Below are 27,649 nucleotides of genomic sequence, written 5' to 3'. Positions count from 1 at the left end.
TCACCTCCAGGCAGGCACACAGGGAAGCTCTGGCCCTGCAAACGGTCTGCATTCCACCTGTTTTCCTGAAAGATCGGAATTAAACGGATAAAAAGGGGGGGAAAAAAACCGGGATCGGCCGGGGCCGGGATTCGAACCCGCGGCCCCTCCACCCCCGCTACCAGCAGGGGGCGCCCGCTCCTCGGGCCGCGCCCCTTTCCGCGTTGCCGTGGTGACGTACCGTGCGTGACGACGTCAGCGGCGCCGTGCTCGCTGATTGGACAGATTTGAATCTCACGGGCGCGCGACCGCTGCCAGCCCCGCAGCGCGAGCACCGGGCCCTGTCGCGACAGCGGCGCCACCCGCGACATGAAGGCGGCGTGAGTGGCTCCGCAGCCCCGGGCGGGGAGGGGAAGGGAGGGTAGGGGCGGACCGGGGGGCTCCGGGGGGCGGCGGCTCGGCTTGGCGCGGGGCCGCCCTGCATGGCTGCCCTCTGCTCCCTCCCGGTTCCTTCGCCGTCCCGGCGCTCCCTTTCTCCCGGTGCTTCCCCGGCTCAGTGCTCCCCTGTCCCGCTTCTCCCGGCTCTCCCTTCCCCTGCCCGCCCCTCCCGTCCCCTGGGCTCTCTCCCCTCTCCCCCTCCCCTCTGCCGGTGTCCCGGTGCGGCCGTTCCCGGTGCCGGTGTCCCCTGTGCGGCCGTTCCCGGTTTCCCGGTGCCACCGTTCCCGGTTCCCGGTGTCCCCGTTCCGGCCGTTCCCGGTGCCACCGTTCCCGGTTCCCGTTTCCCCGTTCCGGCCGTTCCCGTTTCCCCGTTCCCGGTGTCCCGGTGCGGCCGTTCCCGGTTTCCCCTGTGCGGCCGTTCCCGGTTCCCGTTTCCCCGTTCCGGCCGTTCCCGGTGTCCCGGTGCGGCTGTTCCCGGTGTCCCGGTGCCACCGTTCCCGGTTCCCCTTTCCCCGTTCCGGCCGTTCCCGGTGTCCCGGTGCGGCCGTTCCCGGTGTCCCGGTGCGGCCGTTCGCGGTTCCCCTGACGCTCTCTCCCCTCAGTAGGGCCAGGACGCCGCGGAGGCCGAGGAAAGCCACGAACCCCACGCAGAAGGACCCGGTGGGGGTGAGTGCGGGGCTCATCCCGAGCTCCCCCATTCCCGCCCAGCCAAATTCCCGGCTTTATTCCGGAATCATTCCTGGTTTATCCCGGTTCCCGCTCATTCCCACCTCTCATTCCAGCTGTACTGCCGCGTTTATCCCTGTTTCCCAATCCCAGGGTCACTCCCAGATTTATTCCCGGTTTATCCCTGTTTCCCTCATTCCCCCCTCTCATTCCAGCTGTACTGCCGGGTTCTTTCCCAGGTTTATCCCTGTTTCCCAATCCCAGCTGTATTGCCGGGTTCATTCCCAGGTTTATCCCTGTTTTCCCTCATACCAGGTTCATTCCCGGTTTATCCCTGTTTCCCAATCCCAGCTGTATTGCCAGGTTCATTCCTAGGTTTATTCCCGGTTTATCCCTGCTTCCCTCATTCTCAGATTAATTCCCGGTTTTTCCCCCCTCCCAGGTGTACTGCCCGCTTCATTCCCTGTCCGTTCCCGGTTTTTTCCCCCCTTCCCAGCTTTACTTCCCAGTTTTTCCCCCTTCCCACGGGTTCTGCCCAGTTTATTCCCGGTTCATTCCCGGCTTTTTTCCCCACTCCCAGCTTTACTGCCCGGTCCATTCCCAGTTTTTTCCCCCCTTCCCAGGTGTACTGCCCGGTTCATTCCCGGTTCATTCCCGGTTTTTTCCCTCTTCCCAGGTGTACTGCCCGGTCCATTCCCGGTTCATTCCCGGTTTTCCCCCCGTTCCCAGGTGTACTGCCCGGTCCATTCCCGGTCCATTCCCGGTTCATTCCCGTTTTTTCCCCCCTTTCCCAGGTGTACTGCCGGGTGCGGCCGCTCAGCCGGGCGGACCAGGAATGCTGCATCGAGGTCATCAACGGCACCACGGTGCAGATCCACCCTCCCGAGGGCTACCGCGTGTTCAGGAATGGCGAGTACCGCGAGGTGACGGAATTCCCGCCTGGAATTCGCCTGGAATCCCTGCCCCCGCCCCTGGCTTAGCGGGAGGTGCCCCTGCCCTTGGCAGTGGGATTTGGCTTTAAGGTCCCTTCACCACCCGGAGTTCTGGAATTCCACGAATTCCATCCAGCTCCCGCTCTCCAAGCTTTCCCATGGCTTGTGGCACTTGCAGAGTGCAAAATCTGAAAGTTTTCCGCCCAAAAACCCATCCAGGACAAAAAAACATCACTTCTTGATCTGTGAAATAGATGGGAAGGACCTTAAAGCTCATCCCATTCCATGGGGAGCCACCATCCCAGACTGATCCAGCCTGGCCTTGGACACTCCAGGGAAAAGGAATCCACAGCTTCTCTGGGTGGGAATCTTAGCTGGGATGAGGAATATTTTGTTTCCAATTTCAGCTGGAAAAATCCTATGGGAAGGGTATTAAGGGGTCTTCAAAGCTTTAAATAGAACAGGCAAAGGTTAAATAATGAAATGTTAATTTAATTAAATAAGGTTTTGTTCAGAAATTTGGAATTCAGCTATTTCCCTAAGGAAGAGTTTTGGTGGAAAAATGACCATCAAAAATTAAAATTTGTTTAAATTTTATTAAAATAATTCATTAAAAATCGGTTTGAAATTTAGGATTATTAAAATGCATTTTAGTGAATTAAAAATCCTTTAAAATTATTAATAAGAAATAAAACCAGCTTGACATTCAAGACTGAAAACTGAGGCTGGGCTGGAAAAAGGTCCAAAATAAACAAAATCCCGTGAGGGAACAGCTCCACTTTGGCCACAGTGGATGTTCCTTTGCTTGGATTCTGGGGGGAGCTGCAAGGAAATTCCAGCTTTTGGCTGTCCTTTGGGAATTCTCTGCTCCGTGGGATCCCTCAGGCCGTGGGCTGGAATTCCAGGGTGGTTTTCCCTCTCTTGGCAGACCCAGTATTCCTTCAAGGAGGTGTTTGGCACGCTGGTGGCACAGAAGGAGCTCTTTGACGTGGTGGCCAAGCCTCTGGTGGAGGACCTGATCCGGGGCAAGAACGGTGAGCAGAGGTCCTCTCCTGTGTCCCCATTCCCAGGATTTCAGGGCTCCCAAGGTTGGGTTGGAATTGTGGCTCAGCTCCTCACACCACACCCCTGGAAACTCTTTCTGGAAGGGGAATCCTGGGATGGTTTGGGTGGGAATGGGTGATCCAGGGTTCCTGAGGTTTGGTTGGAATCGTGGCTCTGCTCCTCACACAAAATGGGGTTTAACTTCTCTTGAGCTCTTCCCTTGATGAAATGAAGGAAAAGTTGGGGGAAAAAAAAAAAAAGGCAAATATTTAATTAATTAGGTACTTGTATCCAGTTGAAATTCCCAATCTGCTCCTGCTGTTCTAACAAGAGATTTCAGCTTGGAATTCCCTTGGAAGCTCTTTCTGGATAGGAGTCCTGGGGTGGTTTGGGTGGAAATGGGTGATCCCGTGCCATGGAAGTGTTGTTGGAGCAGCCTGGCTTAGCAGGAGCTGTCCCTGCCTTTGGCAAAGGGATTGGATCCCTTCCCACCCACAGCGTTCTGGAATTCCATGAATTATGCATCCAAATCCTCTCCTTGCTCTCTCCCAAGTTTTCCCATGGTTTGTGGGAATTGCAATCAGCATTTTGGGCTTTTAGCAAAGCGCATTTTCAGCTCCCAAAAAAGCAGCAAATGGCAAAAAAGCCATCACTTCCTAAACCATCCAATCTATGGGAGGGACATTAAAGCTCATCCCATTCCATGGGCAGGGAAACCTTCCAGTATCCCAAGCCCCATCCAGTCTGGAACATTCCAGGGATGGCACAGCCCATGCCAGAGCTGGTTTGTGGCCCTTGGAGAGGGTGATGGATATTCCCAGCTGTGACCACTTTGGATGGTGTGCAGTATTTGAGGTAGGTTGGGGTTTTTTTTTTCCCCAATCCCGTTGATTTCTCCCTTTTCCCTGCATTCCCAGGTCTCCTGTTCACCTATGGAGTGACGGGCAGCGGGAAGACCCACACCATGACAGGATCTCCTGGGGATGGGGGGCTCCTGCCCCGCTGCCTGGCCATGATCTTCAACAGCATCGGCCCCTTCCAGGCCAAGAGATTCGTGAGTGCCTCCCCACATCCTCCCCACAGCCCCAAATCCATGGATTCCTGCTCCAAACCTGCCGTTGGAGGGATTGGGAGAGGGGAAAAAAAACCCACACCAGGGTCCTTGTTCCAAAAAGGGTTTGAATTTCTGGGAATGCTTCTAAAGCATTCAGTGGTTTGGTGCTTATTGCCCAAGCCCATCCTGGGAAAAATCTCTTAAAAACACATGGGAAGGAATCCAGCCAGGAATGTGTCAGTGTTGATGGCCAGGCGTTCCCTTCCTTGTTAGGATGGGTGATTAATGAGCATATCTTTAATTAATTAGGCAGTTGTATCCCACTGAAATTCCCAAACTATTCCTGCTGTTCTAACAGCTGATTTCAACGTGGAGGAAGCCTTTCCATGGCTTTTTTTTTTCCCCTGGAAACAGTGGAAAACACTGGTTTGGGTGCTCCATATTTCCATATTATTCCACTTCATTTCAGTAATTCCCATAAAAATTAATTGTCTCCTCATAAAATTAGGAATATTTTTCCAGAGGTGTGCACATGTGATGCCTAAAATATACTGAAATAATCCTGGAATTCTCATCCTTGGGAGCTTTTCTAAAACATCATTTTGCAAATTGTTTCTGTCAGATCTTGCTGGGTTGAGTGGCAGTGAGGGGCATGGTGTTAATAAATTAGTACCAGCCTAATCAGACTAATTAATGAATCGAATAATTATTTATTGGGCAGCACCTGGATGTTGGAATTGGCTGAAATTCCTGGTTTTTCCCTCAGGTTTTCAAGCTGGATGACAAGAACGGGGTGGACGTGCAGAGCGAGGTGGAGGCTCTGCTGGAACGCCAGAGGAGAGAGGCCCTGCCCACCCCAAAAACTCCAGCTGGGAAGTGAGTGGCTCTGGGAATAACAGAGGGAATTTGTGCCCTAGAAATGGGGTTCAGCTTCTCTTGGGCTCTTCCCTTGAAGAAATGAAGGAAAAATTGGCAAAAAAAAATTGGCAAATATCTAATTAATGAGTTAATTGTATCCCACTGAAATTCCCAATCTATTCCTGCAGTTCTGACAGGTGATTTCAGCTTGGAGGGAGCCATTCCATGGCTTTTTTTCCCTGAGTTTTTGGACCTTTTCCCCCTCAGAATTTTGACATTTTCCCCTCAGAATTTTTGACCTTCCCCCCCCCGCCCCCCCCCGCCCCAGGATTTCAAGGAGATCTTCAAGTTGATATCATCCCGTGGGCAGGGTTATTAATAATAATAATAATTAGTAAAATATTAATGGGAAATGAGTGTGTTCCATGTGGTTTGAACAGTTCTTTGGATGAGAAGACTTAGGCTCAGCCTATTTTTTGTACCTGTTAAGCCAGGATTAAAACCCCCTGGTGTTAAGTGAGAATCCAGCTCTGCGAAGCCAGACCAAACCGAACTTTGGATTTTCTAACCAAATCTGGTGAAATTCAGTTTGGAGATATTTCCATAGAACCACAAAATTCCCTCAGCTGGATCATGGAATTCCAGCCGTGGAACTCCCTCAGCTGGATCACGGAATTCCAACCATGGAACTCCCTCAGCTGGATCATGGAACTTCAACCATGCCTGTTTCTCAGTTGGATCGTGGGATTCCTCCAGCTGTATCATGGAATTCCAATCACAGAATTCCCTCAGATGGATCATGGAATTCCAACAATGGGCGTTTCTCAGTTGGATCATGGAATTCCAGCCATGGAATTCCCCCAGCTGGATCATGGAATTTCCACCATGGAATTCCCTCAGTTGATTCATGGAATTCCCTCAGCTGGATCGTGGAATTTCCACCATGGATTTCCCTCAGCTGGATCATGGATTTCCCCCAGTTGGATCGTGGAATTCCAGCCATGGAATTCCCCCAGTTGGATCATGGAATTCCCCCAGTTGGATCATGGAATTCCAGCCATGGAATTCCCTGAGTTGGATCATGGATTTCCCTCAGTTGGATCATGGAGTTCCGGCTCCTGGCCCTGCCCAGGACCCCGCTGGAACGTGACTTTTCCCGGATATTGTATTCCCGAATATCCCCGCCTTTCCTTGCGTTTCCCCGCCCAGCCCCGCAGCTCCGCTCTGAGCCGCCCCGGCTGCTGGGAGCGCCGTCCCAAATCCCCGTTTCCCGCAGGAGGCAGCTGGATCCCGAGTTTGCCGACATGATCGACGCGCAGGATCACTGCCGGGCGGGGGACGTGGACGAGGACAACGTCTACGGCGTCTTCGTGTCCTACATCGAGATCTACAACAACTACATCTACGACCTGCTGGAGGAGGCCCCCTGCGACCCCATCAAACCCAAGTGAGTCGGGAAAGCCGGGATTGGCCCAGGCTGGGCTTGGGAATCAGCGCCAGGCCGCTGGGAAGGGGTTTGGGATGAGAGCAGTGGGATGAGAGCAGGGTCTTTGTGTCCTGTTCCGATGTCCACCGTCTGCTTGGAGCCCACCAAGCCCAAGGGAGTTTGGGAATTCCCGTATTCCCAGTCCTGGGAGGATTTTGTAGGATCTTCACCTTGGGTTTTTTGGTTCTAACCTTTGGGAGATTGGCTCAGAATTCCTGGGAATCACTGGGAATCGCTGTTAAACACACGTTCCAGCCGGGAATGTTTCAGTACTGATGGCCAAGGTGCTCCCTCCCTCGTTGGCCTGGGTGATTAGTAAGCAAATATTTAATTAATTAGGGAATTGTATCCCACTTAAATTCCCAGTGTATTCTAACAGGTGATTTCAACTTGGAACAAGCCATTCCATAGATTTTTGCCCTGGAAACAGTGGAAAACACTGGTTTGGTGCTCCATATTTCCCTATTATTCCACTTTGACATCAGTAATTCCCATAAAACCAGAAATTAGGGATATTTTTTTAGGGATATTTTTTCCAAAGGTGTGCATTTGTGATGTCTAAAATCAGTAGGAGAAGTCTGCAAATTCCACTTGGAATCTATGGATTGAAACCCCATTAAAGGAGCCCCTCAGTCCTGTGTTAATTAAGGAGTGGTTGATTAACAAAGACTAATGAGGGGAAAGCAAACTGGGAGCTGTCTCCAGGGTCCTCATTCCAGAAGGTTTTGAATCTCTGGGAATGCTTTTAAACCGTTTAAACACAGTGTTTAAACACTGAATGGTTTTAAAGCATTTTAAAATAAAATTTTTAAACATTAAAATTTTAATTAAAAATTTTAAACATTAGAATAAATTTTAAAAAAATTAAAAGATGTTTATTCCTGAAGCTCATCCTAAAAAAAAAAAAATCTGGGATTATTTCTCCCTCTGGAAACTGCAGTGTGGAAGGATTTGAGGCAGAAATCAAGGATTTAATGTTTTTCCCCGTTTTTTTGGTAGGTGGAACAATTGCAACACTCCTGTGAGAAATGGAGACTTTGTGTATGTGTCCAATGTCTTATTCCCATTATTCCAGTGCTGTTTTCCTTGAGTAGAAGCAGAAAATTCCCTGCCTTTCCTTGCTTTCCTAGGAAACCTAGGATGCTCTCCTTGCTTCTGTGCGCTTGTAGAAAAGCAATAGCTGCCACCAAAGCAATTAATTGCAATTAAATAGCTGCTAATTAGAGGAGTAGCTGGAGTGTCACTAATCCTGGCTGTGTGTCCATGTCCTGTGTTCCCTCTTCCATCTTCTAGATGGATAATTGAACTTTTCCCTCCAAATTTTTGTTGTTTTCCCCTCAGAATTTTTACCTTTTCCCCCTGGATTTTGACCTTTTCCTCTCAGACTTGTCACATTTTCCCTCCAAATTCTGAATTTTTTCCCTCTGAATTCTGTCCATTTTCCCTTGGAATTTTTGACCTTTTCCCCCTGAATTTTGACCATTTTCCCCTCAGAATTTTTGGACTTCTCCCCCCCAGAATTTTTGACCGTTTCCCCTCAGAATTTTTGACCCTTTCCCTGCAGACTTGTGACGTTTTCCCTCCAAACTCTGAATTTTTCCCCTCCAATTTTTGACCTTTTCCTGCTGAATTTTGCCCTCCGAGAGAATCTGCATGGCAAGAAGCTGCACAGAGAACTCCCCTCCAATGGGATTTATTTGGATTTTTTCCCTCTTTCCCACTATCCCAAAGACCTCCCCAGTCCAAAATCCTTCGGGAAGACCAGAACCACAACATGTACGTGACGGGCTGCACCGAAGTGGAGGTCAAATCCACAGAGGAAGCTTTTGAAGTCTTTTGGAGAGGTAAAAATCTTGGAATTCAGGGCTGACCGCGCATCCCAGCACCTTAAACATCATCCGTGAGCAGGGAAATTCCGCTGGATCAGCCCCATCCTTTGGGGTGGAGCATCCACAGCTTCTCCGGGCATTTAGGGCCTCCCCCATTCCCAGCCCTTCCCAATATCCCACAGCTGGGAAACCCCTCGCACCCTGGTGCTGGAGGGAAAGCAGCAGGATTTTTGGGAATGTGGGGTGTCTGAGCAGGGCAGAAGAAGCGGCGCATCGCCAACACGCAGCTGAACCGGGAATCCAGCCGCTCCCACTCGGTGTTCATCATCAAACTGGCACAGGCTCCTCTGGATGCTGATGGGGACAACGTGCTCCAGGTGAGTTCTGCGTCATTCCGGGAGAATTCCAGCAGAATTTTATGGAATTTACCTTGGAAGCAGCTCCCGTGCCTCAAGTTTGGAGCTGACAGAGTTAATCATAAAGTTTGGTGTTAAAACAGAGGGTGAAGTTGCTGATTCCTTTGGTTTTCACCTTTTCCTTTGTTTGGGAATCTATGATTTGGGGAATTGGAATGATCCAACAGCTGTCAATCCATGGCCCAAGGCAGAAGGGATCTGCCAAACTTCTCAAAAAAAGCTGGGCTGTACCAACCCCTGTGGGCTCGTATCCAACACATCCTTTGGAAGTGGGTTTTGGGATGAGGTGTCCCCCAGCCCTTTAGGGGGAATCTGGAGGGATCCAGGATTTCCTCTGTGTCCCAGGAAAAGGAGCAGATCACCCTGAGCCAGCTGTCCCTGGTGGATCTTGCGGGAAGTGAGAGAACCAACAGGACCAAAGCTGAGGGGAACAGACTGCGGGAAGCAGGTAGGAACCCCCCGGAGCACCCTGCTAATTAACCCTGCTAATTGAAATCCTGCTAATCCTGTCTCCTAGGCAGGAATCCCAGGAATTCTTGAAGTGCTCTGTTAGGATGACCTCAAATCTTCCCACAAGTTTGCGGCAGCACTTCTGCCACTTCAGTTAATTAGAGCAATTATTAACAAATATTGTTAATTAGGCAATTTATTCTTCTGACTAATCTGGGAACGTGATCCAAGGGCTGCTCATGGAGTTATTTTGCCTTGTGTTTGCTGCTTTTAGGGAATATCAACCAGTCCTTGATGACATTGAGGACGTGCATCGAGGTTCTGCGGGAAAACCAATTGTATGGAACAAACAAGGTGGGCAGCCCTTCCCTGGTTATCCCTGGATTTCATCACCTGGATAAGGAAAACTCACGAGATTTTTTTTTCCCTGGCCTTTATTCCCAGATGGTTCCATACAGAGATTCCAAACTGACTCATCTCTTCAAGAACTATTTCGATGGAGAAGGGAAAGTTCGGATGATTGTGTGTGTGAATCCCAAGGCGGAGGACTACGAGGAAAGCCTGGTAAATTGCCTTTTTCCATTCCCTCCTGCTCTTTTTCTCCTGGATTCTTGTACTCCAAGAGACGTAAAGAATTACAATTGATTTTTGAACCCTTCAGTTACAATTCTGCGGGATAAATCTGCTCCCCAAGTCTTGTTTTTGCTGTTCACATTACACCTGCTCCTTGCTTGAAAAGTGGGAAAGGTTTTCCTTCCTCACAGAATTCCATGGAGCCATGTTTGGGTGCTTAATCCCTCCTATTCCAAGAATTCCAGCTGTCTCTGCCCAAGCTTTTGTGGCACTTTGTGGCGAGGTTTCTGGATGATCCCAAACCGTGGCTGGGAACTCCTTGCGCTTTCAGCCGGACAATCCCCCCTTTCCCACTTCAGCGACCCAGCCCCGCTCCCAGTTTCCCAGCTCCAGGTGCTCCTGGTGTTTTTTCCCCGTTGTCTTGCAGCAAGTGATGCGTTTTGCAGAGATGACCCAGGAGGTGGAGGTGGCCAGGCCCCTGGACAGGCCCCTGTGCGGGCTGACGCCGGGGCGGCGCCTCCGGAACCAGGCATTCCGGGAGGAGCTGTCCCGCAAGCTGGAGCTCAGGGGCGGCCCCGTGGGAGCAGGTGAGGGCTGCAGTGGGGGATTCTGCTCTGGGAGTGTCCACCTGGGAAAAGGGAAAGAGTCAGGGGAAATTTAGAGAGCCTTCCAGAGCCTCAAGGGGGGCTCCAGGAGGGCTGGAGAGGGGTTGGGATTAAGGGATGGGAGGGGCAGCACACAGGGAATGGCTTCAAATTGGAAAATGGGAAATTTGGGTGGGATACTGGGAAGGAATTCCAGGCTGGGAGGGTGGGGAGGGGCTGGGCTGGAATTCCCAGAGTATCTGTGGCTGCCCCAGATCCCTGGAAGTGTCCAAGGCCAAATTGGAATGTGGGACAGTGGGAGGTGTCCCTGCCCATGGAACGGGATCACTTTAAGTTCCTTTCCAGCCCAAACCATTCCATGATTCCAGCAGAGTTTTCTGTTAGGAATTAAAGGCTGGGAATTAATTTTTAAACCAATTCCACTGAGCCTTAACTATCAGGCTGAACCTCAGTGCCCTAGGAGCTGCTGCTCTTCCCTCTGCAGTGTCCCTGTGGAGATTTCCAAGGAATTGCACAGGATTGGGATGAATCCATGGTCCCAGTATTGCAGCTTCTGACAGGAAATTGTGCCAAGGAAATTGTGGGATGTTCCTGGAAGTTCAGGACCTGCTTTTTGTAAAACAAGGAATTGAGGCTGTCACATTTAGTCCTTTCCCATCCATCACCTCTTTGGAGACCCATAGCTCCCATCAATCATTCCCAGTTTTCCACGATCCTGCCCCTTGTCCGTTGGAATTTTCCCATCCTGCTGACGGATTTTCCATCCTGCAGGACCAGAGGAGCCATCTCCTGCTGAGCTCTTCTTCCAGAGCTTCCCTCCCCTGCCTTCCTGCGAGCTCTTGGACATCAACGATGACCAAACACTCCCAAAACTGATCGAGGCCCTGGAGCAGCGCCACAAAATGAGGCAGATGCTGGCAGAGGAATTTGCCAAAAACGGTAGGAATTTGCCCCAAATTGGAACATCAGGGCAAAAAACTCAGATTTGGCGCCCTTATTATTCTTCAAAGGATCTCCCTTGCCTCAATATTTCCTGTTTAGATTGACTGTTTCAACCTTTTTTTGAGGAATTTTAAGCTTTAAATTTGTTGGGAAAAACAGAGGTTTGGATGTTTTGGGGATAAGAGGGAAGATTAAAGATAAAATAGAAAATATCTGAATTCTCTTCCAGTTCTTGCCTTTAAAACAATGCTGCAAGAATTTGACTCCAGTGTTGCATCCAAGGAAAATTACATCCAAGGAAAACTGGCTGAGAAGGAGAAAACCATAACAGGGCAGAAGACAGAGCTGGAACGGCTGGAGAAGAAGATTAAAACCTTGGAGTACAAGGTCAGTTGGATCATTTTGGAGCACAGATCCCATTTTTTTTTAATGGATTATTGGCAAGTTCCTTGCGATCGGGAATAAATATTTTGGAGGAACTTTTACTGAAAATTTGTTGGCTTTTTTACAAGGTGAGGCTTTTAAAGCAGCAAAATCAGTGACTTGGAAGTGAAAATTGAGATTTTCTGGGAAATTCTGGGATTAGAAGGTTGTGTTCCCACCCAAATCCTTCCTCTCTTCCTGCAGATTGAGATTTTGGAGAAGACAGCCACAATTTACGAGGAGGACAAGAGGAACCTGCAGCAGGAGCTGGAGAGCAAGAGCCAGAAGCTGCAGCGGCAGGCGTCGGACAAGAGGAGGCTGGAGGCCAGGCTGCAGGGAATGGTGGCTGAGACCTCCCTCAAGTGGGAGAAGGAATGTGTGAGTGCGGGAATGGGGGAAAAGTGGGATCAGGTTATCGGGAATCTGGGGATTTGGGGTGTGGGAATTGAGGGGAAGGGAAAGGAAAGGAATTGAGGGGAAGGGAAAGAAGGAAAGGGATTGAGGGGAAGGGAAAGAAGGAAAGGGATTGAGGGGAAGGGAAAGGAAAGGAAAGGGATTGAGGGGAAGGGAAAGGAAAGGAAAGGGATTGAGGGGAAGGGAAAGGAAAGGAAAGGGATTGAGGGGAAGGGAAAGGAAAGGAAAGGGATTGAGGGGAAGGGAAAGGAAAGGAAAGGGATTGAGGGGAAGGGAAAGGAAAGGAAAGGGATTGAGGGGAAGGGAAAGGAAAGGAAAGGGATTGAGGGGAAGGGAAAGGAAAGGAAAGGGATTGAGGGGAAGGGAAAGGAAAGGAAAGGGATTGAGGGGAAGGGAAAGGAAAGGAAAGGGATTGAGGGGAAGGGAAAGGAAAGGAAAGGGATTGAGGGGAAGGGAAAGGAAAGGAAAGGGATTGAGGGGAAGGGAAAGGAAAGGAAAGGGATTGAGGGGAAGGGAAAGGAAAGGAAAGGGATTGAGGGGAAGGGAAAGGAAAGGAAAGGGATTGAGGGGAAGGGAAAGGAAAGGAAAGGGATTGAGGGGAAGGGAAAGGAAAGGAAAGGGATTGAGGGGAAGGGAAAGGAAAGGAAAGGGATTGAGGGGAAGGGAAAGGAAAGGAAAGGGATTGAGGGGAAGGGAAAGGAAAGGGATTGAGGGGAAGGGAAAGGAAAGGAAAGGGATTGAGGGGAAGGGAAAGGAAAGGAAAGGGATTGAGGGGAAGGGAAAGAAGGAAAGGAACTGAGTGGAAGGGAAAGAAGGAAAGGGATTGAGGGGAAGGGAAGGAAGGAAAGGAGTTGAGGGAAAGGAAAGGAATTGAGGGGAAGGAAAGAAGGAAAGGAATTGAGGGGAAGGGAAAGAAGGAAAGAAAAGCAGCGGTGGGGGGGTCTGGCTCTGCTCCCAGGGAACAAGGAAAGGAGGAGAAGAAGCAGCCTCAGGCTGTTCCAGGGTAGGCTCAGGTTGGATACTGGGAAAATTCCCTCATGGAAAAGGTTCTAAACATTGGAACTGCCCAGGGAGGTTTGGAATTCCCATCCCTGCAGGTAACCAAGGAATTCCTGGACGTGGCACTCAGGGCTCCACACTGGGTTCAGTCCTGGCTTGGCCTCGCTGGAGGGCATTCCAGCCTCAGCAATTCCATGTTTCCCACTGCTTTCCCTGTGCCTGCAGGAGCGGCGGGTGGCAGCCAAGCAGCTGGAGATGCAGAACAAGCTGTGGGTGAAGGACGAGAAGCTGAAGCAGCTCAAGGCCATCGTCACCGAGCCCAGAGCCGAGCGGCCGGAGAGGCCATCCCGGGAAAGGGAGCGGGAAAAGCCTCTCCCAAGATCCGTGTCTCCTTCCCCTGCTCCCGTGAGTCACTCCCAGACCTGCTGGATTTAGGAAACAGCACGTTTAGGGATGAAGTGCAGGGATTTTGGACATTAGTAGCCCCAAAGCGCAGAGTTGGAGCAGCTTGCTTTGAGTTCCTTGTCTGCTGTTTGTTCTTCATCCGTTCTCCCACCTCCTGGTATCCTTAGGAATGGGAAATCTCTGGATTTTTCTGTCCCTGTGTGCTTGGAGTCTCCTGTGTCTCACTGCTCTCTTCTTTCTTCCCAGAGCTGAGGTTTGAGCCCAGAGTTGGAGCAGCTTGAATTCCTTTTCTTCTGTTTGTTCTTCATCCATTCTCCCACCTCCTGATATCCACAGGAACGGGAAATCCCTGGATCCGTCTCTCCCTGTGTCTCACTGATGTTTCCCTTCTTCCCAGAGCTGTGCTGTCCCTGCTGAAGTTTGATCCCCGAGCTGGAGCACCTTTTGAATTCCTTGTCTTGTCTCTGTTCATTGTTTATCCATTCTCCCACCTCCTGATATCCACAGGAACAGGAAATCCCTGGACCTGTCTGTCCCTGCTTGGTGTCCCTGTTTGACCGCACGGCGCCTCCTGTGTGTCCCTGATGTTTCCCTTCTCTCCGGAGCTGTGATGTCCCTGCTGAAGTCTGAGCCCTGAGCTGAAGCAGCTTGACTTCCTTGTGTCCTGTTTGTTCTTCATCCGTTCTCCCACCTCCTGCTACCCACAGGAACGGGGAATCCCTGGATTTGTCTGCCTGTCCCTGTTTGCTTGGAGCCTGCTGTGTCTCACCGCTCTCTCCCTTCTCCCCAGAGCTGTGGTGACCCCGCTGAGCTCGGGGACACCCGGGTGGCCCCGCGGCTGCCCCGGCGCTCCAACTCCTGCAGCAGCATCTCTGTGGCCTCCTGTGTGCTGGAGTGGGAGCAGAGGGGCCCTTCCTGCGAGCCAGCCAGCATTCCCAAGCCCAGGAATAAAGCTGGAGCAGAGCCGGGCTCGGCCTGGCCCAGCCCTGCCAGGAGGAGAGGGATGTGCTGGAGCCGAGTGCTGGAGGTGCCCAGGGATAGAGAGGAGCTAGAGCAGGAAGAGGATCCGTGCTGCAGGGTTAGTCCTGGCCTAGCGGGGCTCAGCCCGGCTTAAAGGTTCTCTGAGCCTGAGCCTGGCCTAAAGGTTCTCCGTCCTCGAGCCTAACATAGAGTAGAGCTGTCCCTGATGTGTCCTGCTGGTCCCAGACTGAGCCTGGCTGCTCTTGCTGCCCTCTTGGTGTTTGGAGCTTCCTTGGAAATTGAGAATTCCCACTTTTAGGGAGCTCTGAGGTGGCCACACTCTGCTCTAGCCATGGGTGTCCTCATGTTTTTCCCTGGTGTTTCCCTTTCCCTTTTCCTGGCATTTCCCTTTTCCTTTCCGTCTCCCTCGTGTCTCCTCCAATCCCTCCTGCAATTTCCCATCTTCCAAGGTGCTTCTGGGAGCTTTTCCTGCCTGGAAACATTCCTTGGATAAACCTCTTGTGTGCTTCAGCTTTAATTCCCTAATTCCCATTAACTGGGAGCTCTGATTCCATAAATTATTTGGCTCCTTGAGGATTCAGTCCCAAGAGCACTTTAAGAAAACAGAGGGGGACAATCTCTTCCTTTGTCCCCTCCTTCCTAGGTGTGGAATGCAACAGATTGGACCAAAATTCCCAAGAAATAGGACTTGACATGGAATATTCCATTCATAATTTGATCCCCAAAAAACAGGAGATGGTCTGGAATATTCCATGGGATAACTTGATGCCCAAAAAATAGGAATTGGCTAGGAATATTCCCCTGATAATTCAATGCCAAGCTCTTGGTAGTGCCCTCAGGATCCAACCGAAGAACCAAACCTTTGCCATTCCCACACCCATCTCATCCAATCCCATCCATTCCCAGTCCCCATTCCCTTTTCCCATTCCCAGAGCGCTCCGGCAGTGCTGCTGTGGCCATGGCATTCCCACAGTGCCGGGGAGCGCTGGGTGGATCCCTGTGCCCATTCCCTGTTCCCATTCCTTGTTCCCATTCCCCATGGCCATTCCCCGTTCCCATTCTCATTCCCTGCTCCGGTGGCGCCGCTGTGGCCGCGGCGCTCCCGCAGTGCCGGCGAGTGCTGAGTGGATCCCTGTGCCCATTCCCTGTTCCCATTCCCTGTTCTCATTCCCTGTTCCCATCATTCCCAGAGTGCTCCAGTGGCGCCGCTGTGGCCGCGGCGCTCCCGCAGTGCCGGCGAGTGCTGGGTGGATCCCTGTTCCCATTCCCTGTTCTCATTCCCTGTTCCCATCATTCCCAGAGCACTCCGGTGGCGCCGCTGCGGCCGCGGCGCTCCTGCAGTGCCGGGGAGCGCTGGGTGGATCCCCGTTCCCATTCCCCGTTCTCATTCCCTGTTCCCATCATTCCCAGAGCGCTCTGGTGGCGCCACTGCAGCCGCGGCGCTCCCACAGTGCCGGCGAGCGCTGGGTGGATCCCCGTTCCCATTCCCTGTTCCCATTCCCTGTTCTCATTCCCACTCTCCATCATTCCCAGAGCGCTCCGGTGGCGCCGCTGCGGCCGCGGCGCTCCCGCAGTGCCGGCGAGTGCTGGGTGGATCCCCGTTCCCATTCCCCATTCTCATTCCCCATGCCCATTCCCTGTTCCCATTCCCTGTTCCCATTCCCCCTTCTCATTCCCACTCTCCATCATTCCCAGAGCGCTCCGGTGGCGCCGCTGCGGCCGCGGCGTTCCCGCAGTGCCGGCGAGCGCTGGGTGGATCACCGGCCGCCGTCCCACGTGCCCACGGAGACGCTGCTGCAGCCGCGCGTGCCCAGGGCCATCACCGTGGACGCCCCCAGCGAGCGCGCCCTGGCCCGGTGCGACCGATACCTGCTGACCCACCAGGAGCTCGCCTCCGACGGGGAGATCCAGACCAAGCTCATCAAGGTGACCTCGGGAGTCTTGGGAATGTCAGGAATGTCGCGGTGGAGTTGTTGAAATTTTGTTAAAATTACCCCAGGAGTTCCTGGGTGTGGCGCTCGGTGCTCCGGGCTGTGGGCAAGGTTGAGATCCAGACAGGGGCTCATCAAGGTGCCCTTGGGAATCTTGGGAATGTTATTGGAATTGTTGGAATTTCGTTAAAGTTACCCCAAGGAATTCCTGGATGTGGTGCTCTGGGCAAGGCTGAGATTCAGACCGAGCTCATCAAAGTGACCTTGGGAATTGTGGGAATCTTGGGAATGTTGCTTTGGAATCGCTGAAATTTAGCTTGGTGTTTTCACAGTTGGGTTCCACGATTTGTGGGACCCCATGATTCATGGATCCCATGCTCCACAAATCCCATTATTTGTGGGATTCCATGATTTGTGGATCCTGTGATTTATGGGATTCCATTATTTTTGGGATTATTTTTGGTTTATGCATTTTCCTGTGGAAAAAGGCAGCAATCCATTGACAGTGAAATGGGAGGGGCTTATTTTTGCCCGTATCTCTTTGGGCTGGAATTCTGGGATGAATCCCAGTGTTGTTCCTGTCCCAATCCTGCTTTTCCTTGTCCTTTTCCCATTCCAGGGGGACGTGTTCAAGACCAGGGGTGGTGGCCAGGCCGTGCAGTTCACGGACATCGAGACCCTCAAGCAGGAATCTCCCACTGGGTGAGTCCGGTCTCTGGAATCCTGGAATTCCCAAAATTCCAGTCGTGGAACCTTTCATTTGAGCTTCTGGAGTCCTGGAATTCCCAAGGTTCCAGTGATGGAAACCTTTCGTTTGAGCTTCTGGAATTGTGGAATTCCAGGTGTGTGCATGGAACTTCTTCCAGGCCAGATGATCAAATGGGAAAATCCAACTTGAAATTCCATAAACTTGGGGAAATTTATGGATGCTGGTGCTGCTGGATCCAAGATTTATCGAGGAAGAATAAAGGGGTTTTTCAGTGTTGGAATGTGGCAAATTCCGTGAGGTTTGTGCTGTAATTCCACAAATTCCCGTTCCAGGCGGAAGCGCCGCTCGTCACCTCCCAATCCCGACCCCGCCGGGGACGCTGCGGACTCGGAATGGACGGATGTGGAAACCAGGGTGAGCTGGGAATGTCACCCTGGGAATGTCGCCCTGGGAATCTCGCCCTGGGTCCTGGAATTCTGGCTTGGGTCGGGTTGGGAGGGAACTTCAGCTCATCCCAATCCAGCCATTCCGTGGGCACTTCCCGCTGTCCCTGGCTTCTCCATCCAGCCCGGCCTTGGACGTTCCTGGGCTGGGGATCCAAACCCCTTTGGATGAGGATTTGGGAATGCTGGGAGCTGGGAATGGTGGGAAGCAGCGGATCCTGACTGTGGTGTGTTCCCAGTGTTCCGTGGCCGTGGAGATGAGGGCGGGATCGGCGCTGGGACCGGGATTCCAGCACCACGCCCAGCCCAAGTGAGTGCTCCTGGAATTCTTTCCTTACAACTTCCAAACTTCGGGAATGCTTTCCCCCTGGTTTTGCTGCCCTTCCCACATCAGGTTTGCATTCCCAAGTGGAATATCAGGAATGGCAGTGGGAATGCCCTGGATTCCCTCTTCTGCCCCTTTAGCCTCTTGCTCACATTATCCATTGGGAAATTCCAATTTCTTGGGATTGGGAAATTCCGGTTTCTCAGGATTGGGAAGTTCCAGTTTCCAAGGACTCCAATTCCCTGTGGGACGAGGGAATTGCGGTGGAATTCCTGCTAAAATTCCAACTGCATAATACCACTAAGGAAGCCTGGAGAATTCCCTCTTTCCCAAATTATTCATGAGGCATCCCTGGTTATTCCAGCTCTATACCCAGCCCAAGGAAGTGCTCCTGGAATTCTTTCCTGACAGCTTCCAAAATTCAGGAATGTTTTCCCCCCAGCCTTGCTGCCCTTCCCACTCTGGGTTTTCATTCCTGGCTGGAATAGGGTCAGGAATGGCTGCAGGAATGCCCTGGATTCCCTCTCCTGCCCCTTTAACCTCTTGCTCATGTTTTCCATTGGGAAATTCCAATTCCCCATGGGAAGAGGGAATTGAAGAACTGGAATCCAACTTTGTTTTAGGCTGCTCCTGCTGCCTAAAAATCCAAGGAAAACACCGGATTTTTTGGAGTTTCCTTGGATTAAATGTTGGATTTTTTTAGGAGGCGGGTGGTAGTGCAAAAACCTGGGAACGAGGAGTTGGCTGCTCCCAGAATTCCTCTGGATGAATCCTGAAAGTTCTCTGTGGCTCTTTCCCACTGCAGGCGCAGGAAGCCCTGAACTTTTCCTGCTGGAGTCCCGGATTTTCCCAGCCTGAGGAATGCTCTGCTGCCACTGCTCCTCAGGAACTGCTTTGTGCTCATTCCCAGAGGTTTTTAGGGAAGCTGGGAAATGGCTCCGTTGGTGATCCCAAAGAACTTCTGGATGGATCTGTCCTTTTCCATAGATTTAGGGGAATCCCAAAGGTCCCTCTAGAATTTCGAACGGGGCTGGATCGTTACGGACAGTGCCAGCAGGCTTTTCCCTGGGACACTTTTCCAGCGTTTTCCCAGTTTTTTAATCCCAAATCCATCTTTTCTGGTCATTCCCTCTCTTTTGGGAGACCCAACCGCTGCTATTCCGAGCTGCAGTCCAGCACTTTAAGGGTGTTTTTGGCCATTCCCGATTTTACTGGAAGCAGGAAAACCTTGGGAATTCAGATTTCTTCTGGCAAGAATGGATTTAGAGTATTTAAGTATGTCAGGACATTCCGGAGTCACCCAAAATCCTGGGAGCAGTGGGAATTCACATCCCAGCTGCCTTGGGGCATGAGGGAATTCTGGAATGTTTTCCATGTGGGAATGGGGGGGGAAAGGGGATTTCCTCACAGATAGGGTGGGAATTGGCTCACTTTGTGTCCCTGCAAGTTGTTCAATAAATACTTTTATTCCCAACCCTCTTCCTGGTTTTTAGGGAAATCCCAGGGGAGGCATCTTCCCTGGCTTTGCAGAAAGCTGGGATCAGAGGTGTTTTTTGGGATGGTAAATCCTGGGATCCGCTTGGATCCTGAGATGGGGTTGGGACAATTTTACCCTCAGGTCTGCAAAGGAAATTCGGGGCCATTTGGGGCCGTTTTGAGAGATTGCCTCGATCCAAGGGTTCCAGCCCAGGGAGAAGCTTTGCTTCCCGAGGTTTGGAATCCTCAAATCTCAGAATGGCTTGGATTGGGATTGGAAGGGATTTTAAAGCTCATCCCAAGGGCAGGGACACTTCCCACTATCCCAGGGTGTGCTCCAAGCTGGCCTTGGATGTTTCAGGGATCCAGGGGGAGCCTGGAAATTCCCTTCTCTGGGAATTCCATCCCAGCTGGGAATTCCTATTTCCCAATGTCCCACCCATCCCTGCCCTCTGGCACTGGGAGCCATTCCCTGTGTCCTGGCCCTGGATCCTTCCCTTCTCCAGGGGAACATTCCCAGCTCTCCCAGCAGAGCAAAGCAGCTCCGGGATCTCCTCTGGAATTTCTCCAGGAGCTCCAGGCCCTTCCCCTGCTGGGATTCCAGAGCTCAGGAGGGACAAAGGGAGAGCTTTTCCAGCCCCTCGGGAATTCCATGAGCTCCAGAGGCAGCTCCCGGCTGGATCCGTGGGAAGCAGCTCTCCCGGAGCGCCGCTAGATGGGGCAGGAAAACCACGGGAATGGCGCCGCTTCCCGAGCCCTGGGAGAGGGAATGGCTCCTGGGAATATCCCTGGGATAGGGATAACCATTGGGAATTGGTGCTGCTTCCTGAGCCTTCCCCAGCCAGAATCAGGCTCTGCCCTGGGACAAGGAATGACCCCTTGGAAAATCCCAGCCTGGGCAGCTTCCCTGCTCCCAGACTTCTGCCTGCCCTCCTGGAAGGATTGGGATTGGGATAGGGATGACCACTGAGGAATGATGGAAAACTCAGGGAAAGGCTCTTACTTGTGGGATTTAATGAGTTCATTAATCGTTAATGAGGAGCCATCTCTTGGATTTGGATTCCATTATCCCAGTGACAAGTTAAATCCCATTGGGAATATTCCTGTGGGAAACTGGGATACATGAGGAACTGATGCTCATGGAGACGGTTTGGATACAGGAAAAGGTTGAAAACACTGGGAATTCTGAATCAGTGCCCTTGGATTTGATAATTTTATTTTTGTAATTTTATTTTACTTTTATTTTTTGTTTTTATTCTTATTTTTAATTCAATTTAATTTTCTTTTATTTTTAAATTTTTCTTCTTAATTTAATTTTAATTTTATGTCTATTTTTATTTTTATTCATATTTTTATTAATTTTATTTTTAAATTTTTCTTCTTATTTTAATTATTTTAATTATTTTAATTTTAATTCTGATTTTTATTTCTATTTTTACTTTTGTTTATTTTATTTTCCTCCAAAGCCTCGGCAAAGGGCAGAGGTTGGAGGGGGAATGTTGGATTTGCAGCTCCAAGATCTCCAGTCAGATCCTGGTCCCAATCCCTTTACTTCCAGGGAAATATCCCTTTATCCCAACCATCTTTATCAGGACAAAGTGGGCAGCAAAATCCAAGCGTTTATCCCAAAAAATCCATCCCTGGAGTGCTGGAATTGCAAGGAGCGCTTTTTCCATGAGGTGTCAGTGTGGCACCGGGATTCCCATCCCTGTTTTCCAGCAAGCCATGGAAAAGCCTCCTTGGATCAGCAGCAGATTCCAGCTCGTTCCCAGCTCCCGGCATTCCATGGATGGAGCAAGGGTTTGATCCCATTCCATGGGATGGGATCATTCCGGAGTCAATCCCGCCCTGGCTCTTCCCACCTCCGTGTCCCAAACTTCCACCCAGCCACATCCCAACATTCCAGCTGGGAATGCTCTTTCCCTCATCCTGGAAAAAACAAGCAGGGAAAAGGAGTTCCCTGGAAAGGGGCCTGGGACAAGGGATGGAGGGACAGGACACAGGGAATGGAAAAGGGGATTCAGATGGGATACTGGGAAGGGATTGTCCCCTGGGAGGGGCTGGGGTGGAATTCCCAGAGAAGCTGCGGCTGCCTCTGGATCCCTGGAATGTTCCAGGCCAGGCTGGATGGGGGTTGGAGCACCCTGGGATAGTGGGAGGTTCCCTGCCTATGGAATAGGATGGGATTTAATCCCTTCCCACCCACAGCATTCCATGGCATTCCCATCCATGGATTTGTCCCCAGTGTCCTTAAAATGCCTTTAAGTGTCCCAGAGCCACTGGGAATGATTTTCACATTCCAGCCAAGTTGCCCTTGGCCGGGATTCCACTCTTTTCCTAAAATCCCACCCCGAGCCTTCATTCCCAGTAGGATTTCTCCTTGGTGCCAATAAATGTCCCCATCCCGGCTTTTCCCGCATTCCTTGAACTCTCGGGAAGCAGCAGATTGTTCCAGGGAGTTGGGAGATGGGAGCTGGGAGCTCCTGCCGGAGCCATCCCGGTGTGGATTCCCAGAAATAATCCTAATGGGAAGCGACGCTGTCGGCTCCCATCCGTCAGCCCTGGCAGAGCCAATTGGCTCCGTCCCTTGGAATCATGGAAAGGACGGAGAAAATGGGAATATCCTCAGCTGTTGGGAGCTGCCAAGGGGCTGCTCCATGGGAACGGAGCACCGGGATGCGGCCGGAGCCGGGAAACTCCTGGTGCCACTGGCAGCTCCGAGGGCTCATTGGAATCCCAAATTTTCCACCCTGCTCCTTGTTTTCCCAGCCCCTTCCATTGGGTTTTCCAGCCTTTTGCACTCTGCAATCCCAATTTTAACTCCTACACTTTTGGCTCCTGGGTTTTGCTCCTAAGTTTTGTTCGTAAACCTTGGGCTTGGAATTTTTCCTCCCAGAGCTTGGGCTCTGAATTTTTGCTCCTAACTTTTGTTCCTAAACTTTTGGCTCCTATGTTTTGTTCCTAAATCCGGGATCCTAATCTTTTATCCTAAACCCTGGGCTGGTAGTTTTTCTTCCTAATCCTTGAACTTTCTTATTTTCCTTCTGAGATCCTGGTTTTTGTTCCCAAATCCCGGGCCCCTTATTTTTATTCCTAAACCTTCAATCCCATCCAATTCCACCCCTGCCATGGGCAGGGATGCCTTCCCCAATCCCAGGTTGTTTCAATTCCCATCCAACCTGACTTTGGACACTTCCAAGGATTCATCCACAGCTTCTCTGGGAAGCCTGTCCTGATTTTTCCAAGGTTTCCCTCCAATGGATATCCTGGGTGAGGATCCTCCTGCCTGGCCATGACCCCTGAGCATCCCCATCCCTCTCCAGCTCTGCTTCCCTGGGATCCTTTTAATCCATGGGATATTTCATGGATTGCTCATCCCTGCCCTAGCAGTGTTTTCCTAACCCTTCCCATTAATCCAGCTGCTTCTTTTCCATGCTGGAAAAAACCTCCCCTTCCTCTGTGCTCCAACAGACAGAGCAGCTTATCTGGAAAAGCAGGAAAATTTTCCCTAATCCCTCTTGGATCCCGGGATATCAGCAGGTAACGGGTTCAGTATGGAACAGGGCCCCGGCCCGGGGTCACGGGCGGAGCAATAAACAAAGCCTGGGTTGAATTACTCCTGGGAAATTCCTTGATCCACACCTGATTAAAGCCTCATCCCGTGAAACCAGACGGTTCCCTTGGATCTGGATCCAGATTAGATGGAGCTGGAGCCCTGCCCACCCCACACAGCTCGTAAATTCCTTGGGATATGCTGCAGCTTTGGAGAATTTTCCCTCCTCTCCTTCCTCTGCTCCCTCTGCTCATCCCATTTGGATCCCAAGACTTACCTGGGATGCACCTGGAATCTTTCCAGGTGGAATTTGGGGGGGGAAACCCGCTCTGATCATTCCTGCATGGGAACAAAGCGACTCTGGGACCTTGGTTTTCCAACCGGCTCCTTTGGCAGCGTGTCCAAGAGGGAAAAATGTCCCTGCTTTTCAAGTGGAGCCAGGGCCAATGTAAATATTTATGGAATATTTTATTACAATCCCAATTTACTCCTTGATTGGAAACATTTCCTAATAACCCTCTGGAAAATCCAATTAAAGTGCAATTTAAGGGGTTTGCTTTGGGGTTTTTTTGGAATTGCTCTTTTGCCAGGAATGCTGATCCATAGGTCGAGTGGAGGGTTGGAATGTCAGCGGGGTTGGATGTCCATGGAAGAGCCTGGATTTAAAAATATGGGAAAAATAGCTGCTTCCTTGGGAAATCCTGGTTTTCCTTGGGAAATCCCGGTTTTCCTTGGGAATGGGGCAGCTCAACCTTTCCAGGTACCAATTCCTGCTGCTTTTTGTCCCTTTTGTCTTGGTTTGGGGCACATCCCAAGAATCCCATCGGCTCCAGTGGGACCAGGGGCGTGGAAGGACTTGGAAACCCCCTCAGTGTGAGTGTGGGAGGCTTTGGGATCTTTATCCTGATGGGAATCCCAAAGGATAACGATTCCAAAATGATCCTTGGGGTTTGGGATGCCCAGCCAGGGCATGGAGCTGCTGCTCCGGGAACTGTGGGATTTATCCTTGGAATTGTCCAGTTCCTGGCTGAATTCCCAACTTTATTTGGCCAGGCCAGAACTTGTTCCCTGGTGTCTCCCATGGCAGCAGCTCCTATCAAACCTTCCTCTGCTTTCCCTCTTTTCCCTCTGAATCCCACATTCCGGACTTTCCCACCCCAACAAAAGGATGTTCCATCCAGTGAGGATGCCAGGAATCTTTAGGAAGTTTTATTTTTATTGTACAGGACAAAAAATTCCTCCTCAGGAATTCCTTGAGGACCCAAGACTTCAAGCAGGAGGCAGGGGCTCCTTTTAAATTGAAAATCAGGGAATGCTGGAATTCTAACGAGCTGGGAAAGGCAATTATCTCCCTGGAAAACATTGGATTCATTAGGATGAACATAAAGGCAAACTTTGGGAAGATAATTGGATCTTTTAAATCTCCATGTTCTTGATCCCTGCTCGTCTCATAAATATGGATTTTTATATAATCCCTAAAAAAAAAACCAGGCTCCCGTTAAGGAGCACAAAAAGTGCGATAAATGCTGGGAATTTTTGACATGGAATCAAAAGAAAAAGGAACAAAAGGGAAGAGATTTGAGTCCAAAGGCTCCTCCTGGCACATCCTGGCTGTTCCTGGTGCTGGAGGGGATGAATCCATCCAGGAGCTGGATGAGCATTGGGAATCATCTGGGTGCTGAGGTCAGGGATTTCCATCACCCATCCCCATCCCATCCCATCCCATCCCATCCCATCCCATCCCATCCCATCGTCCTGTGCCCTCTGGGAATGCTGAACCTGCTGATCTCCCCTGGTGATGGGAAAAAGCTTTTCCCAAAAACCCCGGGGTGATGTCCTGCTCCGAGTGCTCCTGGTGTGGCAGTGGGAGCTGCTTTCCATGGAACAATTATCCACGGCTGCACAATGCCAGGAATGCCTTTTAATCCCTGTCCTGCTGTGGGGAACATTCCCACGTTTTTGTGCCTCTGTTCCCAGAATCCCAAACCGGTTTGGGCTGGGAGGGATCCATGGGCAGGGACACCTCCCACTGTCCCAGGCTGCTCCAGCCTGGCCTTGGACACTTCCAGGGATCCAGGGGCAGCCACAGCTGCTCTGGGAATTCCAGCCCAGCCCCTCCTCACCCTCACAGGGAACAATTTCTTCCCAATATCCCAATATCCATCCCTGCCCTCTGGCAGTGGGAGCCATTCCCTGCGTCCTATCCCTCATTCCTGTGTCCCCAGTCCCTCTCCAGCTCTCCTGGAGCCCCTTTGGGCCCTGAGCTCTTCCCTTCTCCAGGGGAACATTCCCAGCTCTCCCAGCCTGGCTCCAGAGGGGCTCCAGCCCTGGAGCAGCTCCGTGGCCTCCTCTGGAATTGCTCCAGCAGCTCCAGGTCCTGCTGGTGCTGGGATCCAGGGCTGGAGCAGCTCTGCAGGTGAGGCCTCACCTGAGGGGGACAGATGCCATGGATTCCTCTGGGATCACTGGAATTCCTCTGGTGCTTCCATGGAGCTGGATGTGGCCCACTGGAGTGAGGAGCAGAGAGGGGATGGAGCTCCAGGCATGGAAAACCCCTGGAAAGGTGAGGCCACGAACTCCTCCAGCCCTTCCCAGGTTTTCTGCCATTGGAAATGGAGGCAAGTCAGGCTTAATAATTAATCCAGGCTTATTTAAACCCACGGCTCCTCTCAGTGCAGCAATGATCCATCAGACACGTTCTCCTCGTGTATCCAGGGTCATTTTTAGTGGATACTTCAGGAGAAAAAGCTGGTTATTCCCTGTTTAATTAAACTTGTCATTAGTCTCCGGATCCTGGGTCAATCCTTGGGAAAATCCAATGCCTTTCCCTCCCTTCCAATGATTAAACCATCGATCAAGAGCGGCTGTTTAATCTCTCTGCCCATAAACAGCCGTTCTTGGCAGGCCCAGCCAGATGGGCAGATAATTTCCAACGTAACTTGGAATCTATTGGAGTTTCTGGAAGCCTGGCTCGGAAAAGGCCTGGAATATCCCAGGGATGCCCGTGCAATCACACGGCCAATTTGCGGGAGTAATTACCTCGATTCCGCGCGTGCTCCCGGTAATTGGCGCCCCAGATGGCGTCGGGATGCATGGATGGCCACTTGTGCACGGAGAGCCACGCCACGGGAATTGCACGCGCAAATCCGGCCTGGATCCCCAGTATTCCGTGTATCCCGAATATTCCGTGTATCCTGCGTATCTCCCTGGAGCAGGAAGTGCTGTGGTCAAGGTGGGTGCTTGAGGCATTTCCATGGGACATGGAACGTCCTCGGCTGGAAGGGACCCACGAGGATCATCCAAATACAGCCCCAAGAATTTTGGGAAGTGCCCTGGAGAGAGGGAGGAGCCTGGAGGGCATCCGTAAGTAGCCAGGGTCTGGCTGTGACTGGGGAATGCCATGGGCAGCTGGAAGCAGGGGGGTGTTGGAGCCGTGCTGCCAGCTGTGATTCCCACGGGATAAATCCGCCTTCAAACGCCTTTTCCAAGGCTGGCCTGTAGTGAATCCATGTGCTCTTCCAGAGGTGTATCCATGTTCCATCCCATCAGTGCGCGTGTGTGCCATTCCATCAGTGACTCCATCCTAGCGGCACGCCCATGTTCTATCCCATCAATCCATCCCTGTGCCACCCCATCCATGTTCCATCCCATCAGTTCATCCAGGTTCTATCCCATCAATCCATCCCTGTGCCATTCCATCCATGCATCCGTGTTCTATCCCCTCTGTGATCCCTGTACCATGCCATGCTTTTATCCCTGTGCCATCCCATCCTTTTATCCATGTGCCATCCCATCCATGTATCCCTGTGCCATCCCATCCATTTATCCCAGGGATAAATGCCATAAAAATGCCATCCCATCCTTTTATCCATGTGCCATCCCATTATTTTTTCCCTTTCCATCCCATCCATGCATCCATGTTCCATCCATCCTTTTATCCCTGTGCCATCCCATCCATGCATCCATATTCCATCCCATCCATGTGTTCCTGTGCCATCCCATCCTTTTATCCCCGTGCCATCCCATCCATGCATCCCCGTTCCATCCCACCATTCCATCCCTTTATCCCATCCGCGTCTCCCCGCGCCACCCCGCCCGCGGCTCGGCATTCCCGAGCCTCCATCCATGTGTCCCGCTCCCCGCCAATCCCCGCCGCGGCCGCGGGAGGCTGAGCCCTTCCCGGGAGGAGCCTCGGGGCGGAGCGGCTCCATCCCGAGCCGTTATCCCTTTTTATTGCGGCGCCGCGGCCCCGGAGCTCCGGCAGAAGATAAATTCCACGGAGCGCGGGGCGGGGGAGCGGCCGGCGGGGCTCAGCGCTAACATTTACCCTGCGCCGGGGTCGATATCCCGCTGATCCCACTCAATCTGCTCCCTGTGCAAACTCCGGGCCGCCTCCCCCCGGATCAATCCCTCCTCCAAAGGTTACGTGAAGGTGGCCGGATTCTTCTAAGCTGTTTGCAGAGCCTCCGTTTGCTCTGCTAACACAGCCTGGAACTGCTTCCAAGGATTCTGTTTGCCTTGGATTAGGGCTGTTTGCCCAAACACCTTCCCGAATCCAATCGAGGCCAGGCTTTCCAAACATTTGGGCACATCTGTCAATCAATAGCAGCAATCGGGTTCCTGATCCAAACAGCAAACTCGGCCAAATCCAATATTTATCCAAACTTTTACTGACTCGGGCTGGTTTTAAACAATCCAAAGCCACGGAGCAGCCGTTG

General features: G+C 51.5%; 1 protein-coding gene and 1 long non-coding RNA gene across 6 annotated transcripts; one reads left to right on the top strand and one right to left on the bottom strand.

The window, feature by feature from the left end:
- The first annotated feature begins 80 nt into the window (after positions 1-80).
- Positions 81-19,203, top strand: KIF23 (kinesin family member 23). Of its 4 annotated transcripts, XM_054641801.2 has the most exons (24): positions 81-359; positions 1,020-1,083; positions 1,878-2,006; positions 2,944-3,049; positions 3,977-4,113; positions 4,880-4,989; positions 6,248-6,418; positions 7,457-7,498; positions 8,189-8,301; positions 8,542-8,663; positions 9,048-9,150; positions 9,427-9,506; positions 9,597-9,716; positions 10,153-10,312; positions 11,102-11,269; positions 11,502-11,659; positions 11,900-12,073; positions 13,334-13,513; positions 14,304-14,591; positions 16,190-16,420; positions 17,045-17,127; positions 17,467-17,548; positions 17,817-17,887; positions 18,708-19,203. In XM_054641801.2, the coding sequence occupies exons 1-24, from the start codon at positions 349-351 to the stop codon at positions 18,721-18,723; spliced, it is 2,919 nt and encodes a 972-aa protein (XP_054497776.1). In that variant the 5' UTR covers positions 81-348; the 3' UTR covers positions 18,724-19,203. The 4 variants fall into 4 exon arrangements, with proteins under 4 accessions (XP_054497776.1, XP_077041484.1, XP_077041483.1 ...); XM_077185369.1 differs by lacking the exon at positions 14,304-14,591 and having other exon boundaries at positions 1,023-1,083; XM_077185368.1 differs by lacking the exon at positions 14,304-14,591.
- A 4,959-nt stretch (positions 19,204-24,162) lies between these two features.
- LOC143695167 (uncharacterized) lies at positions 24,163-27,394 on the bottom strand. Of its 2 annotated transcripts, XR_013184145.1 has the most exons (4): positions 27,259-27,394; positions 25,971-26,137; positions 25,360-25,531; positions 24,163-24,580 (listed from the first exon to the last, which is right to left on the bottom strand). It is a non-coding gene; the product is annotated as an uncharacterized LOC143695167 (long non-coding RNA). The 2 variants fall into 2 exon arrangements; XR_013184144.1 differs by lacking the exon at positions 27,259-27,394 and having other exon boundaries at positions 25,971-27,053.
- Positions 27,395-27,649: the final 255 nt, after the last annotated feature.

The sequence above is a fragment of the Agelaius phoeniceus genome, chromosome 13 (genome assembly GCF_051311805.1).
Source record: "Agelaius phoeniceus isolate bAgePho1 chromosome 13, bAgePho1.hap1, whole genome shotgun sequence".
NCBI lineage: Eukaryota > Metazoa > Chordata > Aves > Passeriformes > Icteridae > Agelaius > Agelaius phoeniceus.
Note: the sequence above shows the minus strand (reverse complement) of the source record. Positions and strands in the feature narration are given on the sequence as shown.